Source organism: Camelus ferus, chromosome 7 (genome assembly GCF_009834535.1).
Source record: "Camelus ferus isolate YT-003-E chromosome 7, BCGSAC_Cfer_1.0, whole genome shotgun sequence".
NCBI classification, from domain to species: domain Eukaryota; kingdom Metazoa; phylum Chordata; class Mammalia; order Artiodactyla; family Camelidae; genus Camelus; species Camelus ferus.
Window position 1 is genome coordinate 29,103,734 of NC_045702.1, and position 17,019 is coordinate 29,120,752.

General features: G+C 36.2%; 1 protein-coding gene across 5 annotated transcripts in view; it reads right to left on the reverse strand.

Annotated features, from left to right (window-relative positions):
* The window catches only part of CFTR (CF transmembrane conductance regulator), a 168,450-nt gene that overhangs the window by 88,238 nt on the left and 63,193 nt on the right, over nt 1-17,019 (reverse strand). For all 5 annotated transcript variants that reach the window (XM_032483621.1, XM_032483623.1, XM_032483624.1 and 2 more), the window contains one exon: nt 14,378-14,569. In XM_032483621.1, the coding sequence (XP_032339512.1) occupies nt 14,378-14,569 (192 nt within the window). The remainder of the gene's footprint in view (nt 1-14,377; nt 14,570-17,019) is intronic.

Here is a 17,019-nt window from a genome sequence, read left to right on the forward strand (position 1 = left end):
TTTCAATTATTAGAGGCGTATGTTCCAAAGAGTGAGTAAAGTACTTTAGGCAACACAGAGGTGGTTAAGATCAATCCCCTGCCTTTGAGAGCTTATAGTCTTTTACGGATATCGAAGATTAACTTAATGAAAGAAATGGATTTTGAGCTGAGATGTGGCCTCATGCCTGGGAGGACCCCTGCATCTTCCTCATCCAATCTTACCACATCTGCCCCTCACTTGTCTCTCTGGCCATCTTGAGACACTGGGATACCTCACTGGAGCACACTCACCAACCCTAAATAATAAAGTTAAATAGTAAAGCTACTGTCAATTTAAAAGTAGATTCTGATGTGAGAGTGAAAAGACAGATGAATGGAATAGACTAAATATTCCACAAACAAACCCACACATAGATTGGGAACTACCATAATAGTATTGGAATGCCAATTTGTAGGGAAAGGAGGAACCACTCAAAAACATACCTTGTGACAGATGGATCTCCATTTGGAAAATAAAATTAGGCCCCTAGCTCATACAAAAAACAAAAATTAATTCCAATGGTCTGCAGTCCTAAATATGAAAAAATGAAACTTTAAAAATACTGAGAATATACAAGAATACACTTACGATTTGTGTTAGAAAAGATGTCTTAAGACATAGAAAATATGAATATAATTTATTACATGTACATTAAAAGACTCTCTACAACAAAAGATTCTAGAACAAAATATGCATTGCCTTACTATCCATCTCTAGAGGACAGTAATGCAATGTACTTAACTGTTTTAGTTCAGTCCCTCCAAGTCACAGATACCAAGATAGTATCAAACACGAAATTATTTTATTAGGGTAAATATTTGCAGGAAAGAAAATAGGATTAGAAGCAGGGAAGGCTGGGAGAGCTGTCAGACATCAATGCAGTTCTGACTCATGAGTGAAGGAGAGGACAGAAGGTTGGATGGAAGGACATTAGGCCACTGCGCAGTCTAAGCAAGGTTTGATAAAGCCATCTGGGAGTCTCTGAGCCAAAAATCAATTAGCTAGTAAGTCCCATGTCTTCCAAACACAAATCTTCTTTAGTATCCCTGCCATCCTCAATCATTCATGAGACGCAAGTAGCCTGTGGGAGTAGTAGTCTCAAGACAAACTCAGAGAGTAAGGGATCTCAATGCATAGCAATGGGCCCTCATTCACATACACTCCCTACAACAGAGGTCTATAAGGCACATCTCACAGCTACCACAATAGCTTACTCTCCAAAATTAACAAAGAATATGAAGTCAAACAAGAAAATAGGGAACTGCAAAATAGAACAATAAAGACATGATTTTTACAACTTAAAATGGCAAAAACTAAACTCTTTGTCAATAGCAAGAGTTTTGAAAGATGGAGGAAATGGGAACTCTCATAAATGGCTAGTGGTACAGCTACTTTGAAGTGCAATTTAGCAGTATCTAGTGAAATGGGAAATGTACATATATATCCTATGACCCTGCAATTCATCTGTCAGATATTTACACCAGAGAAGTTTCCACATATGTGCAAAGAGAAATATTCAAAGATTTTCATTGCAGTACTGAGTAAAATCTTAGAATAATCTAAATCTGTTCATCAATAACAGCATGAGTTATATAAAATGTTACACATAAGCACCACACAGAAGTTAAAAAGAATGAAATAAATATGTATGGTGTAAATTCATTTAAATGGATTGGAGAAGTCCATACCACATTCATAATATGATTGCCTAAGGCTTGGAGTTTATGGAAGAATGATGGTGAGAAGGATTTGGTGAAATGTTCTACTTAAAATTCGTGCAGGGCTCTAACAATGCAGTTAAGAAAACAGGAATGTTGTCATATTAGTGTTCCCTGTCTAGAATAGATGCTAGTGATCCAAATTTACCTTTAAAAAGCACACTCACACACACACACACACACACACACACACAAAATCCCTGTGACTGAAAAAGATATGATGTTCTGAGCAAATGTATTTGGCCTCCTTTTCTGAACTGAAACCATTCATGAAGAGAAATGTGTCAATGTGAATAATAAAACAAGTATCTCACAATTAATAAAAAGTTGCTGAGATTGAAATGAAATAAAACAGTGGGAGTAAATTGAAGGGAATTGCGAATAAGCCCATTATGTTAAGATCAAATACATTAATAACACCAATATCCCGTTGTTAAAGTGAGTACTTTTTCTGATTACCTTGTTTATTGTTCATTTGTAGAGTTCTTTATTAGCATTTAGCTTCTTCTATTTGATTTAACATAAAGCGCTTTGTTTTGTATACAGTGTTAAACACTTATCTTTGCTGATTACTAAGGGCACTCAAATCTGGTGCTATATTTATCTTAAGGGTGTTGGTTTTGAGCCTCGGTGCTATCATGAGTTTAAAAAGCAGCATAAAAGCACGTGCTGCTTAGAGAAGCTTTGCACAGAGACAAATTCTATTCCTCATTACTTGCTCTGCAACTTCTCTTGAGTTCCCTTGGAATTACCCATAAAAACTGTGGGAGGAAATCATTTATTGGAATTAAGATACTGGACATGATTTGATTTTTTATATGAAAATTAATTATTAAGATTTTTATTTTAATTTTTTTAAAAATTAAAAATCATTTTTAAGTTTCAAATCAAATAAAAACTTTTTAAAATTATGATCAATTAATTTTCTTGTTGAAGGAGACCCTGAAAAAACCTTTCTTTGTAACCACCCTACACTGCCATTTCAGTTTTCAATAATTTTCACAGCACAGTTTATCTATAGATAAAATCAGTGACCTGGACCATTGGTTCTTAAAGTGCAATCACTGGACCAATTCTTTCAGAATCACCTGGGGAGCTTGATTACAAAAATGCTGCACCTATTCTTACTCAGAGCCCGGGACTCCACATTTTAACCTGTGATTCTTATGCCTGCTTGAATAGATAACCCATTCTTTTGGTTAACTCCCTTTGCAACAGGCTGGTCAGAAAGGCAAATGTCAACTTCACAGGTTTCTGGGCACACAATACATTAAATCTGTTCAGATTGTAAAACACTTGAAAATACTTAGATAAAGACTACTAGAGTGGGTCAAAGTAATACTGTAATAAATGGGCAATAAAGATTAACTTATTTTATTATTAAGAAGTACATAGTATACCTACAGTCATGTACACACTTTCCACATAAGTGTGTACCATTTTACTTTTTAAACATGCACCTAAGTTTCATCACCCTGATATTATTCAACTGAGGTAAACAAACCAGAAGCTGTTACAGAGGCATTGCTATTGTAAAGCTCAATAACTCTGACTTGAACATATACCAGAGGAATGGTATAAGGTGTTATTATATTGAGAGAGAGAACTCTAAAGAAAGGGTGGCGTGTTACATTTAATGATCCTGTGTAATTACACAATATTAGCTGAGTACATTTGTGCTTCTGTGACTTTATAGATAGGAAAATACCATAAGGCTCATTTTATGGCTGCCTTATCACACTCTTCAGAAAAACCTTGACAATACAGCTGCTTGTGGAAAGGGAAGACAGGACGGTGAGCCCCTTGGGTTTAGGGAACATGGACTTTAGAAGTAATGTCATTCAATAAAGTATGTCTTTCACAGTGAATCATTAGAGACTTATTGCCATTGTTATTAATGTTTAATAATTACCAAGCACTGGTACTGGGCTCTATGCACAAGGAAACCAGGCAAAGAGGAGGGAGGAGAAAAGAAGTGTTAGGGGAATAGACAAAAGGGAGAGAGAAGAGAGGGAAGAAGAGAACATGAGAAAGCCGAGAGAATACTGTAAAAAGGGAAAGAATAAATGAACCATTTTTGCACATGGCTGTTGTAAACGTGGATGTATCTTCTTGAGCAGGCTGTGTAGCTCTGTAGCATCTGTATCAACAGAAGGAGGTTAACCTCTACAGCAGGAAATACACATGAATGGATTCAAAAGTGGGAGTTCTGTTGACTAGGAAAGATAGTTTATTGACCTAAGTCAAACTTGATTACAAATAGCTGTACATAGAAATATTAATAGATAGATTAATCCTTGCTAGAAAGATAAGAAGTGAGAACTTTTTATCAACTTTGAAAAATGAAAGTTCTTCTTTCACTGGGCTTTGGTGCTGTTTAATTCATGGCAGAAAACTCAAATTCCCATACATTTGTTATTGGACCCAACAAAAGTACAAAAAGCACTATTATGATAGATGTTACAGTCTTTTGTCACCAATATTAAGCTTGTTGTTTAATATTCAGAGATATATACATATGTATGATTTTATGTATGAACTTGTTGAGTATATATGTAATTCTATTACTATCTCTGCCTTTTTAGTGTTTATTCCAGTATGTGTTTAGGTCTTTATTTGTATCTTAAAACTAATAACTTAAGCATTTTTAAAGGAAAATCTACCAAATGCAGTACTTTAAGGTATTTTGGGGTATGTGTTCCTAAGGAAGTAAATTAGAAAGGATACTTGAGACAAATAAAGAATCTTATTTATCTTGTTCAAGCTCTACGTTAGACTCATTTAACTACAGATTTCTGGACTCCAGATTTCAGATTCTTAGAAATGATCCTTAAAAATTTAGTTTTTAAAAGCTCTCTGGATGACTTTGATTCAGTTGGTCTAAGAACTGGCATTTAAGAAGCTACTAATTCCTTAACTATCTCTTCTGGGTCTACCCACCCAAGATGCTGGGACAAGTCCAATCCACGAAAAGCACTCCTTTCTCAGAACTTCATTAGCACGTTACTGTGTTATCTTGCAGTTGATCCTGCTCTGAAGTTCCTAACAGATTTCCCAGGTCCTTAGTAACTAGGTCCGCTTTGCAATTCAGTTCCTCAGGAGATGGGCTTCAATACACCCTCATCACTGGGAGGTAATCCTATGAAGATCCTTATTCTCTCAAGAGCTGATTTTTGAACACCAGCTGTTCAACTTGCCCTGAGCAGCCTTCCTTCCCTGAGTTGACTGCCCACATACTTGGACTTCCATATTGTAAATCTGAGGTCATGAGGCATGAAGAAGAGATTCTGCCCCAAGGCAAGGAAAAAAAGAAGATAATTTGGGAGAAGATATGGGAAGAAATTTCCTGACGTATTTGAATTTCAAGTGTGTTAGTATAGGTGGTTTTCCCAAGATACCAGAGTATGGAATTTTGGAGTACGGTAGCTTGACATATCATTTATATAAAATAAAAAATAAAAAATAAATATCCAGCAAATACATTTCAAAACTGTCATGGAATTTTCGATACCACTAGTTCACAAGTCTTCATTATCAAAATCTTCCCTTTTACAAATGGCAGATTTATAATCTTGATGGTTTAATAATACTGGTACAGTTATAGTGAGCTTAACCAGCCTGAAGTTTTAACTTCAAAGTCTGCAATGTTCAATGGCTACGTCATTAGAATCTATGCTAGAGTTTCTAGTGGGCAACAAGTTTCTAACAGGGGACAGCAAAAAAGATAAGAAGTAAGAAGATTTGGATTCTCTTGCTGGTCCCATGAACTATAAGACGTGATCTTCAACAATTCTCGTAAACTTTTCCCTTCTTAGACTTAAAATGTGAATATTTCATAAATGTCTAACCCCATCTCCATGATCCCCTTCTAGTTTGCATATTACACTGGATGAATCTTCCTAAAATATTTTTATTATAGCACATCCCCCAGTGAAGAAAAAGCAACTGTAGAGGATACTGTGGACCCAGCTGCTCTCCTTCCAGGGGACTTTGCCCTGCTCCCACTAAGCATCCCCTGTTCCCAACCCTGCAGCTGGACTTCTGTACAAGCATGGGATTTCTCCAGGTATATGAAACATGAAAGTGAAGGGGAGCACTGTCTTTCTGCCTCTTTTGGCTATTTGTTATAATTGCTGGCAAGTGAGAAGACAGAAACCAGGACCCGACTTTTCTCCTGGTTCAGCTCTCACCATATACCCCTTCCTTTCTGGTCCGCAGCCTTGCTGCACTACATCGAGCTCTCCCAAAGCGCAGTGCTCTCTCTTGACTCCAGGCCCATTTTATTCTACACTCCAGCCACACGGAACTGACTACAGCTCCTCGAATGTACAGTGTTCTCTGTTGGTGCCAGGCCTTGTACGTTCCGTTCTCTTTCTGGAATGATCTCCCCGTTCTTCATTCAGATGACTCCTACTCATCCATCATCTCTCACCTTAGATGTCACTTCCTCCAAAGAAACCTCTCCTGACTTTCGAAGACCAGATTAAGGGCTGCTTCCCTATACTCATATAAGGACCCTAAAGAAACCAACATAGAACTTACCAGACTGCATTGGTTTTTCTTGTTTATCTCCACTACAATGAAAGCCCTTTGAGGACAGGGATTGTGCCTTATTCATCAATAATTCCCAGAGTTTGATGCAGCTGTTAGTTCAATGTTTGCATTCACAAATATTTACTACATGAATGAATATATATTCATGTGTATATGTGTCTATGTGTATACATATACATATATTTCTCAAAAAAAATCTGTAAGTCAAAAACATTGCAGACAGGACCCTCATTATACTTGCAGGCAGCATTCAGACTGCCAAACATATTCTATGTCCATAGTAGAAACTCAGCAAATATTTATTGAAATTAGTTTTTTAATTTATGAAATTTGAATCAAGGGTTACTAAGTCTTCTAAATAAAAATTAAGCATTATCAACTTGGTCCTGAAATATTTTAATGGTAATACATTTGCCACTTCAAGGGCTATTTTTATCTAGAGAATACTTTTATTTAGAATTTTTAGAAAAACCAAGTTTCCCTTCCTGGAAAGGTCTTTATGAACATTACCAAGTTCTAAGGTTCCATTAAAGGTCTAAGATTCTATTAAAAGATAAGTATAAAATCCTCTCTTGATCTTATTTAATTAGCCATCACCACAAAATGGAAAACTCCATTGTTCAGGGTCCAGAGTCCCAGTTCTTCAAGAGGGCTAAAACATCAGGCCCATATATAATGATACAGCAAAGCTTTGATCTTTGGAAAACAGTGATTTTTTAAAAATATGAAATCCTGGCTTAAATATCTTCAGTTTATTATCTATTCATGAGATAGCTTGGTCCCAGATCATTATAATTAAATTTTTATACTACTGTTCTGTTGACTTGCCTACATCTTATGGAGAGGGGCAGTCTTAGAATTATTTTGGTTTCAGAGATGTTAAGAACTCTCATTTGTTTAAGTTAATAATTAGTTTCAGAATTGTAATCTTAATTCCTAAAACCTAGTTCACATTTTTAGAATTCAGCACATTTTCATTTTGATTGCAAACTCCAGGTAAAGCTGTCACTAGATAACTAGAAAGTAAGAATTCAATGGACCAATGTGTGCAAAACAGCAATGGGGACTGGTGCCCTCCCAATAATAATAGCTAATCTTTATTTTTAAGTTCCAGGGCTCAAATGAAATGAAATTACTGTTTAGTGCAGGAAGTGTTGTGGTGTTCCTGTTTGGTTCTGGTTCAAAACTTTTATAAAATAAATGTACTTGCTTTATATTACAATAAATAAATGGCAGTGCTTTCAAACTTAATTACCTATCAGGAGAAAATGACAGGTAGTTCAAGGTACAGTCGCTTAGTGTGGCTTATTCTGGTTTAGGGAACATTGTTCAGTGTGCTGTAAATATCTGTTTTGGATGTCTATTATATCTTGGCTATTATTGAAGGCAAATGTTAATTTGTAAGGTGTCTTTTTATTTACAGATGCCCCGACTGAACATTCTTGAAAGCTCCGACAATGGTAGACTGACCAACCAAAGGTTAAGCCTCTGATCAGTGCAGGTTAGTTTTGGTCAGATGTGAAAATTAAGGGGTCAAATTCAAATTTAATTACTTTTGTGGTATCTGCATGATGGAATTTATTTTCCAGAACAGTTGTTAACTCATTTTTTTGCTTACTTCCCACCCAAGTTTTTCATATTTCTTGCCAATTTCCCTCCCAAGCTTTTTTTTTTTCTCTTAGTAATTTCTTGCCAACTTCCCTCCCATTTTTTTTTCCCTTCTTGTGACTTAAATAGGAAAACTGTCAAACAGTGGTAGAACAGAAAACACAAACAGATTTTACTTCTTTAACTTACATAGTAAATATTTTTATTACAATGCATATGTAATGGTTGTCATGACAAATATCTACTTAATGAGGACCATTTTGCAGTTACAAAAGGATTGTAACAACTTTGTGGAAACCAGTTACATATCTTAAACACCTAACCTCTTCTCACATCCCTCACGCTACCTCCCACCACAAACTATTATAAAAGCTAATTACTGCTCCCAACCAGGTACTTTTACAAGCAAGTGAATCACTAAATAAAGACAGTCCATCACTTTCTACCCAAACACTGGTCTGTCGAGGATCTGTTGCTGTCAGCTGTGGGGCTGTGTGGTAGGATAAAGGATTGGAGAATTGCAAAGCAGCGCTATTCTGGAAATGTTTTTAAAGGTAAGAGGACAGTGAAGTCTGTCACTCTTTCAATAATGAAATATGATTATAATCTCCTTAAGGGATAAGTAAGTTAATGTGGGCCCAATTTTATTGATTCCTCTTTTACAGCTAGCAAAGTTTTTAGTGCTGGTTACAAAAGTTATAAATATTTAGAAGGATTCTAAGGGTAGTTTAGGTACATAGAAAGAAAAAAAATGTGAGGATAAGTTATGGGAACAGGGATACAAAATAGCACTTTAAAAATAACTATTAATTTGTCTAGAAATCCATTCTACTATAATCTAGATCCCAAGTAGGACATATAAGCAAGACATGGAGAAGATCCTGAGAGGGGAGCCCTGCAGGTGAAGAACCTGCACAGGACTCGTTCACTCCTGTCCGCATGTTACAATTTATTCTATCAACATAGCACTGTCTCCATGCCCTTCCCTGTGATAAGGTCTTCAAGCAATCCCACTGAGTGAATAGTTTTCAACCACAAACTGAAATCGGAAAACTATGTGAACTATGTTGCGCCGGCCTTTTCCTATCTGAGCACATTTACAACTACCTGCCAACTCCTAGGACACCAAGCATCATTACATACGCAAGTGCTTAGTAGATATTAGAGCTGAACAAAAACACAAAAATGAGGAAGAAAATACTCCGCCTCATCTCCAGTTCCAAGTCTAGATGTGGTACATGAAGAAACACATCAGCTCTGGCAGTCAAGTGAAAACATACTAAATCGGGGAATGTTTGTATTTGGTAACAGGGGCCATAGAGAGAACACACTGAGGGAGTCTTTGGCTGACACCAGCTGTTAACCATCAAAGGATTTGGTAGGTATTTTGTGCTCCTATGCGCAAATCTCCTCTATGCTTAAAAAAATAAAATCTTCATTCTGGAATGTTCTCACTGGACTTACACAAAAATTGGAAACTCTGAAGTCATTGAAAATGGGAGACATTTTTGATTTTGACCATCAAGATAGTCTAGCACTTTTAATTATTTTTGTTACTCCCACTCCCAGCAATAACCTACTGCCATGTCATTGTCTCCTCAAACTCTGAAATTGTGAGGCTCAGAGAACATTTTCTGAGCAAAATTCTTACAACTGACATGCCCTGAAAATATTTCTGAAACAGTCATCCAATAAGAATTCATCCTTCTCCCTGTCAATGGGCTTGATGGAGTATACCAAAATAGAATTTTTAGAATTGCTGTTCTCAAGGAATTTACCATGTAGTTGGATAGATAACAACACATAGGAAACATTCAGCAAAGAGAAGAGAAATGAATATACTAATACACTCATTGTACTCACTACATTTGCCAGTTTAAAGAACAGGAATTTAGGAGATGTTGAATTTTTTTGCTTATCATAAGATGACTGGGAAGGCTAAATCAGTTGCAGGCCAGGAAGAAGCAGGGACTGACTCAGGAATGGTTAAAAATGAAAAATTATGTGTTTTATTTGACACTTTAAGGCCAAGAGGAAGAAGAGTGAATTGTACATTAAAAAAAAGAAAGTGGAGGTCCTCATGATTAATAATTATTTATTATAGCCCATCCAGTGGTGTCCTCCACTGGTACTTTGTTAGTGAGACCTGTGATCCCTCTGCTCTCAGTTCTGTGTAACTGAGCTCCACATCCTTCCTTCCAACCCATAGCATTTCTACCTGTCCCTCTTTCCAATTACTGTTGTGCAAGGAACCCTTAATCCTAAACCAATTTCCCTTCTCTTCTAATTCCTTAAGGAAAACAATATTCACTCCTTCCTACAGGCTCATTTTTCCTGATGCTTTTTCCTAAAGTACACAAATATAAGATTCCTCATCTTCTCATGATTCCTTTGCCTAACTCTTGTCTCTTCCTGTCCATCACTGCCCGTTATCTGGATTACTGAAATATCTTCCTATTAGTCTCTCTCCTAGTTAGAATAGCATATAGTACTACTGCTGCTGCTAATAATTGCTGTTTTACTTATTATGTACTTTCTATGTGCCAGAAGAATCCACAAAACCCTATAAAATAGGTAATATCCTTATACTATAGAGGATAAAACTCAGTATACAGCAAGGTTAAGTTATTTTCTTCAGTAATCCAGCCCATCAGATTTCAAAACCTATGTTCTTTCTGAAATCCCACAAAGCTTCGAATCCTGTCCATCTTAATTCTGCTTCTCATATCACAGCCCAAGTGATATATCTAAATTGCAAGACTGATTACATCACCCTCCTGATTAAAACTCTCTAAGACCAAATTCCTGAGACTGGCATACAAGGTTCCCACAACATGGTCTTCCAGCTTCACTATTCCCCCTACACTCTTGTTTTAACAAGATGCTTGTGGTTTCCTACACTAACCAGATGGTTTCATATCTGGTTATGCTGTTCATACAGTTTCCTCTGTCCAAAATAGCTTTCCATTTTCACTCATTCTTCAAGGTGTTCTTTTTTAGAGACAATCTCCCTGAACTGTCCAGGCAGGCTAAAAGCCCTCAACTGGGCTCCTGTAGTGCCCTAAGAGTATTTCTATCCCAGCATGTGCTATATTATATTGAAATGGTCTCTTTGTGTATGTTTTCCCCAACCAGCCTATAAGTTCTTTGAGGGAAGAGATAACATAGTTTTAATTAAAAAAAAGAGAGAGAGAAAAAAGAGGACACTAATGAATTCATCTACAAAACAGAAACAGACTCACAGACATAGTAAGCAATCTTATGGCTACCAGGGGAAAGGGGGTGGGAAGGGATAAATTTGGGAGTTTGAGATTTGCAAATGACAACTACTCTATATAAAAATAGATTAAAAAAAAACAAATTTCTTCCATATAGCATAGAGAGTTATATTCAATATCTTGTAATAACCTTTAATGAAAAAGAATATGAAAAAGAATACACCTATATATACGCATGACTGGGACATTATGCTGTACATTAGAAATGGACACATTGTAACTGACTAAACTTCAATTTTAAAAATGAAAAAAAAAATTTCATTTTGTAACCACTCTGCCTCCAGCACAGTAAACAGTGTCTGGCCTAAGGTAATTACACAAGTAATGTTGTAGGGTCTGAAAGGGACACAGAAACCAGAATCAACTCCTAACCCCACTGGCATTTCGGAGCATGGAACCAACGTGCCTACACTCCAAACCTTGAGGATCTTATGCCATCTGTTTTCTTCCACAGAATATTCCAACTTGTGTTGACTGGGTCACACAGATCAACTACCATTTCTACATATAACCTCTTTTATACTTTCTCTTGTAACTACTTTAGTCAACATCAAAATTCATACTGGTGATTTTTCATAATTCTTTGGCTTTATGGTTCTCCTCAATAACACCAACCTCCATCTTGTTTCCACAGCACTCACTCACTAACAAGAACTGACTCTCAGACACATTGATCTCATGTCACTTTCTCTGGCAGTATTCTCCACTTCAAAAGGAAGTAGAGACAAGCTAATGTTTACTGAATGGCCAATTTGCACCAGATGCTGTGCTAGGCACCTTCTATTTATCTCACTTAATTTTCTCAATAATCCAGTGACCATGACTCATTAATCTTCCACTTCTTCACATCAACCTCATCTTCTCTCTACGTTATCGGCAGTTCTAATGCTCCTAATCAAAAAATTCCTCTGAGGCCATAAGTTTCACTCTTGTCACCATCTGCATTCCACTGAGAGTCATTCCATCAAAGGACATTAGCTTTGTGTCTCTCCTGCAGGTTGTCCTTATGTTAGACAGACTCAGATCAATTCCTGTGCATCCTCCTTTTACTCTTATAGAAATGCTTCTTTTTTTCTATTAGAGCAACCATTACATTTTTTACTGATATATTTTTTCCTACTGGCCCATAAACCTCCAAAATATATGGATCTTGTTCTATTTATAGTTTCATAAAATACAGCAAGTCTCAGTGTTTTCAAAATGAAAACTCTTTACCTTCTTCTAGTTTTAAGTTTATTTAGGCACAGAACACTGTATATGTATGATTCCATTTATGTAAAATATCTAGAATAGGAATATTTTAGTAATAAAATGTTGCTTGGGGCTGGGTGGAGGCTTAGGTATGAGGGAACATAAACTGATTGCTAACAGAGTTTCCTTTGAGGAGTCGATGGTTGTACCACCCTAAGAATATACTAAAAATAATGAATTATACACTTTAAAAATAATTTTAAGGCTGGCCATGGAATCAGAAAAAAAAAGAATATGTTTTTTCTCTTATCTTCTTTTCTTCATTATTGTAACAGATTTTTTAGGATACAATTCACATACCATACTAGCATTCACTAAAACACAGGTCAAAAACAAAACAAACAAACAAACAAAAAAAAAAAAAACAAAGAAAAGAAAAAGCACAGGTCACTATGCTATGCACTCTTTAGAAAATGGACCACATCGTATTCAACTTGGCATTCTCAGGACCTCGCACAGTATTCAGAAGGCAGTAAATGCTCATTCTATGAATGAGATACCTAAACCTCTGAATTTACTACTACTAACATAGCTATGCTATATTTGGGCTAAATATACTTTTATAGGTTTATTTGGGGGAATCAAGCCACCATTTATAAAATCATTTCTTTGGGAAAAGGTACATTCAAAGCAAAAAAATAAAGCCTACCAGAAACCTTCCAACACCTTTTCACTAATAAATAAATAGAGCCTATGATTTATCTTGCAGGGCACTACCACTCCTACCTCCCAGTCGCCTCCTAGACAAATACCTGTGTTCTCTGGAAGCATGCAGATTTTTTTTAATAACAGATTTAATGAGTGTTCCAATCTCTGGGTTGTGAAATACTACTCTTGGAAGAAGAGCTTTTGAGGAATGAAGAATATTTTCTTCAAGGTAAATCCAACAATTTTCTGGATAGCTTTTATTTTTATTATGCTTTCAGGGTGTATGAAAAATAAGAAAATTGAGCTTTTGAAAACTGCTGTTGAATGAGTCAGTATATACATAAAGAGACATTTGTTCAAGCATGTAGCTCTCTTTTGTAAGAACTGCAGCTTCTATCTAATTCACAATTAGCTTTTTTACTATTTTTCATGCACTGAATTTTGTTTCATTTTATCCCCACTGCAATTTTTTTTTTCATAAAACATGACTTAAAGGAATCCACTAGTGTCAAATGCCATCAGGGATAGTGATTTGAATCAAGATCACCATTTAGGCAATCCTGTCTATAAACCTCATAATGTGGTATTTTCCCTATTGATACACCTCAAAATGATATATGCTCTACCATTTACATCAATAATTATTGAACCCTTCATCATACAATTTATGTATTAAATAGTACAAGAGCCATATTCTGGCTTTACTTGGAATACTTTTTGTATTTCCAGACAATTAGCTCATTCTCCAATATTGTTATGAAGTAATTCAATAGCATCGTCTTAATTTTGCCTCTGTTTCAGAGAATGACAGTCAAATTTCAGAGAATTTCAGAGAATTTCAAAGGTTATATGGTTATATATTCAAGGCCAAAGGATGAGACAGAATCACAACTTAATCTCTTATTCTCTACTGGCAGGTTTCATCAGGCTATGGTGTTATTAAAATAATTAAAATCCTCGTATGTAATTCTGAAGTATCTTTTAAAAAAATACATGCCATGTAAGTGCCCAGTGAGGAAATTGTGTCACTAATGAGAGAACAAAATTCTTACCATTTCACAGAGTTCTTCTGGTAACTAGACCATCATTTAAAAAATAACTGTACTTTCTTTATGTTTTTGCAAGCTTCTTAGAGCAGAGGTCGTAAATTTTATTAATTAATTTACTCACAGTAGTTTACCCATAGTGGAAATGTGATTAATATATGCAGATTGACTGACTGAATAAGAAGTTAAACAAATAATTTAGGTAGTTTGAAGGTTTCATATGCACAATTAGAAATCTGTCACATAAACTTACCTCTTCTAGTTGGCATGCTTTGATGACACTCCGATATCTATACTCATCATAGGAGACACCAAAGATGATGTTTTCTTTAATGGTGCCAGGCATGATCCAGGAAAACTGAGAGCAGAATGAGATTCTTCCACTGTGCTTAATTTTACCCTCTGAAGGCTCCAGTTCTCCCATAATCATCATTAGAAGTGATGTCTGGAAATGAAACCATTGTTATTAAGTTAAATCATTTGATCAAATCACCCTCAGAATGCACATGCCTCTAACTGCCCTCCTAAGCAGAGGTATCGATTCTAATTTTAAAAAATTCTCTATGAATTTATTCAATCCAAAATTTATTAAGCACTTCCTGTTCTGGGTATGCTGCTCTGCACCAAAGGTACAAAGGGGAATAAAAGAGCCAATTACAACAGCGTGTGATGAGTGCTATGAGAGAGGGAGCGCCTACTTCAGGTTGTTGGGATGGGTTTGGAAGAGGTCGGGGAAAGATTACTGATAGCTAACATTTATTGAGTGCTCACTCTCTGTGGGGTGCTGTTCTATGTGATTTAACTGTACTCATTTACTTAATCCTTACAATAACCCAACAAGGTGGATTCAATATTATCCTCATCCTCTAAAGGAGATTAGTCAAAAAGAGGTATAGTCAGGTAATACTGTCCCCATGAGCTTTCTTGAAGAAATTAGTATGAAATCATCCAGGAGATGATGTGAAGAAGCTTCACCAAAGGAACTATCAGTGAACAAAGACTTCATGTAACTGTGAATGCAAATTTAAAATAACATGGGAATTAGAGCTGAAGAACAGAATTTAAACGTGTTATAGGCCCTGATAATAAGAAAAGTTATGAGTAAAAAACAAACAAAACAGAGGAAATGAGGAATAGAGGAAATTTGCTGATTGTGTTATCAAGAAAAGCTGGAAGCCAAAGGATATCAATTAAATGTGGCAAATCAAGTAATAGAAGCATAAGCATGTTTAACAGATATAAAACATTTAAGAAAGATGAGACTACTGACTAACAATGAGTAGAAGAAAAGGAGAGAGCAGAGGAAGGAAAAATGTTGATTTTATCAAATCTCATATTAGTGAACCTAAGAAGTAGAAGACCAGAAAAATTTAACATGAAATTATAAATATAACTAGAACAAAAATTCATCCCCAGCTTCTAAAAGTTGGAATGCCCTTATGCTCACACCTTAGCCCCTTTCTCTTCTTATCAACTCTCTCCCTTGAGATCTCATCTAGCCCCCTGGATTTACACTGCCCGCCCCTACTTTCTTGAAACTAGATTTCTAAATCCAACCAACATCTCTACTTGGCTGTCAAATAGGTATTTTAAACTTAACATTTTAGAACCAAGGTCCTCCCAAAATCTGTTTCTCCCTTAATCTTCTCAATAAAGGGTACCTTCATCCTTCCAGTTACTAAGTCCAAAAACTTTGGACTCATCCTTGACTCCTCCATTTTTATCACGTACCTTGTTCAATCCTCCATCTAATTTTGTCATAGCTTCCTTAGAAACATGTCCTGATTCTGACTATTTCTGTTACTACCTGGATTAAGCCAATATCATCTCTTGCCCGAATAAACACAATAGCCTTCTAACTTATTTCCTCACTTCTGCCCTTGTCTTCCTACAACCTATTCTCAAAGTGGCCCTGTTAAAATGTAAGTCAGATCATGTTACTTTTCTGCTTAAAACCCTCCAGTGGCCTCTAATCTCCTCAGAAAAAGAGCCTAACTCCTTACGAGACCCTTCTAAAGGCCCTCAGGACCCTTTACAAGATTCCAAGCAATGGTCTGGCCCCATTACTTCTCTGACAGCTCTACTCTCCTGGCTCACTCTGTGCCAGCCTCACTGACCTCCTTGCTGTTCTTTGAACTAGACAGGCCCAGTCCCATTTCAAGAGTCTGCTCCACCTGCGACCTGAAAGACTCTTCTGCAGATATCCACAGGACCTAATCCCTCACCTCCTTCAAGTCTTTGCTCAAATGTTACCTTTCAATGAGGCCTTCTCTATCTCCATTACTTAAAATCACACCCAACTTCCTTTTCTGATTTATCTTCATAGCATTTACCATCATGTGATTATTCATATATATCTCCCACTAGAATGCAAGGCCCTTGGGCTGAGGATGAGGGTATGTAGTGAGTTTTGCTCACGACTATATCCTCAGGGTCTAGAATGGTGCCTGGCACAAAGTAGCTACCCAATAAATTTGCTAAATGGTATTATATTTACTCAATAATTTAATGGCATTATGATACATTATATTAAATTATAAGGACTCAAGAACTTTAAAGGTGAATTACTGGTACATAAATACACAGACAAACCAATGGAACAGAATTGAAACTACAAAAGTAGATCCAAATGCATAAAAGAATTAGTATTTGATAAACATGGCATCTAAAATCAGTGGGGAAAGACAGACTATTTGGTATACAGTGTTTGGACAACTGGACAGCCATCGTGAAGGCAAACAAAAAAACTGTGCCCATATCGCATAACATATGCAGAATGAATTCCAAATAGATCAAAGGATAAGTACAAAAATAAGACCATAAAATACTTAAAGAAAATATTGAAGGATGCCTAAAGGAAAAAAAAAATGGAGTAGGAAAGCCTTTCTATGACTC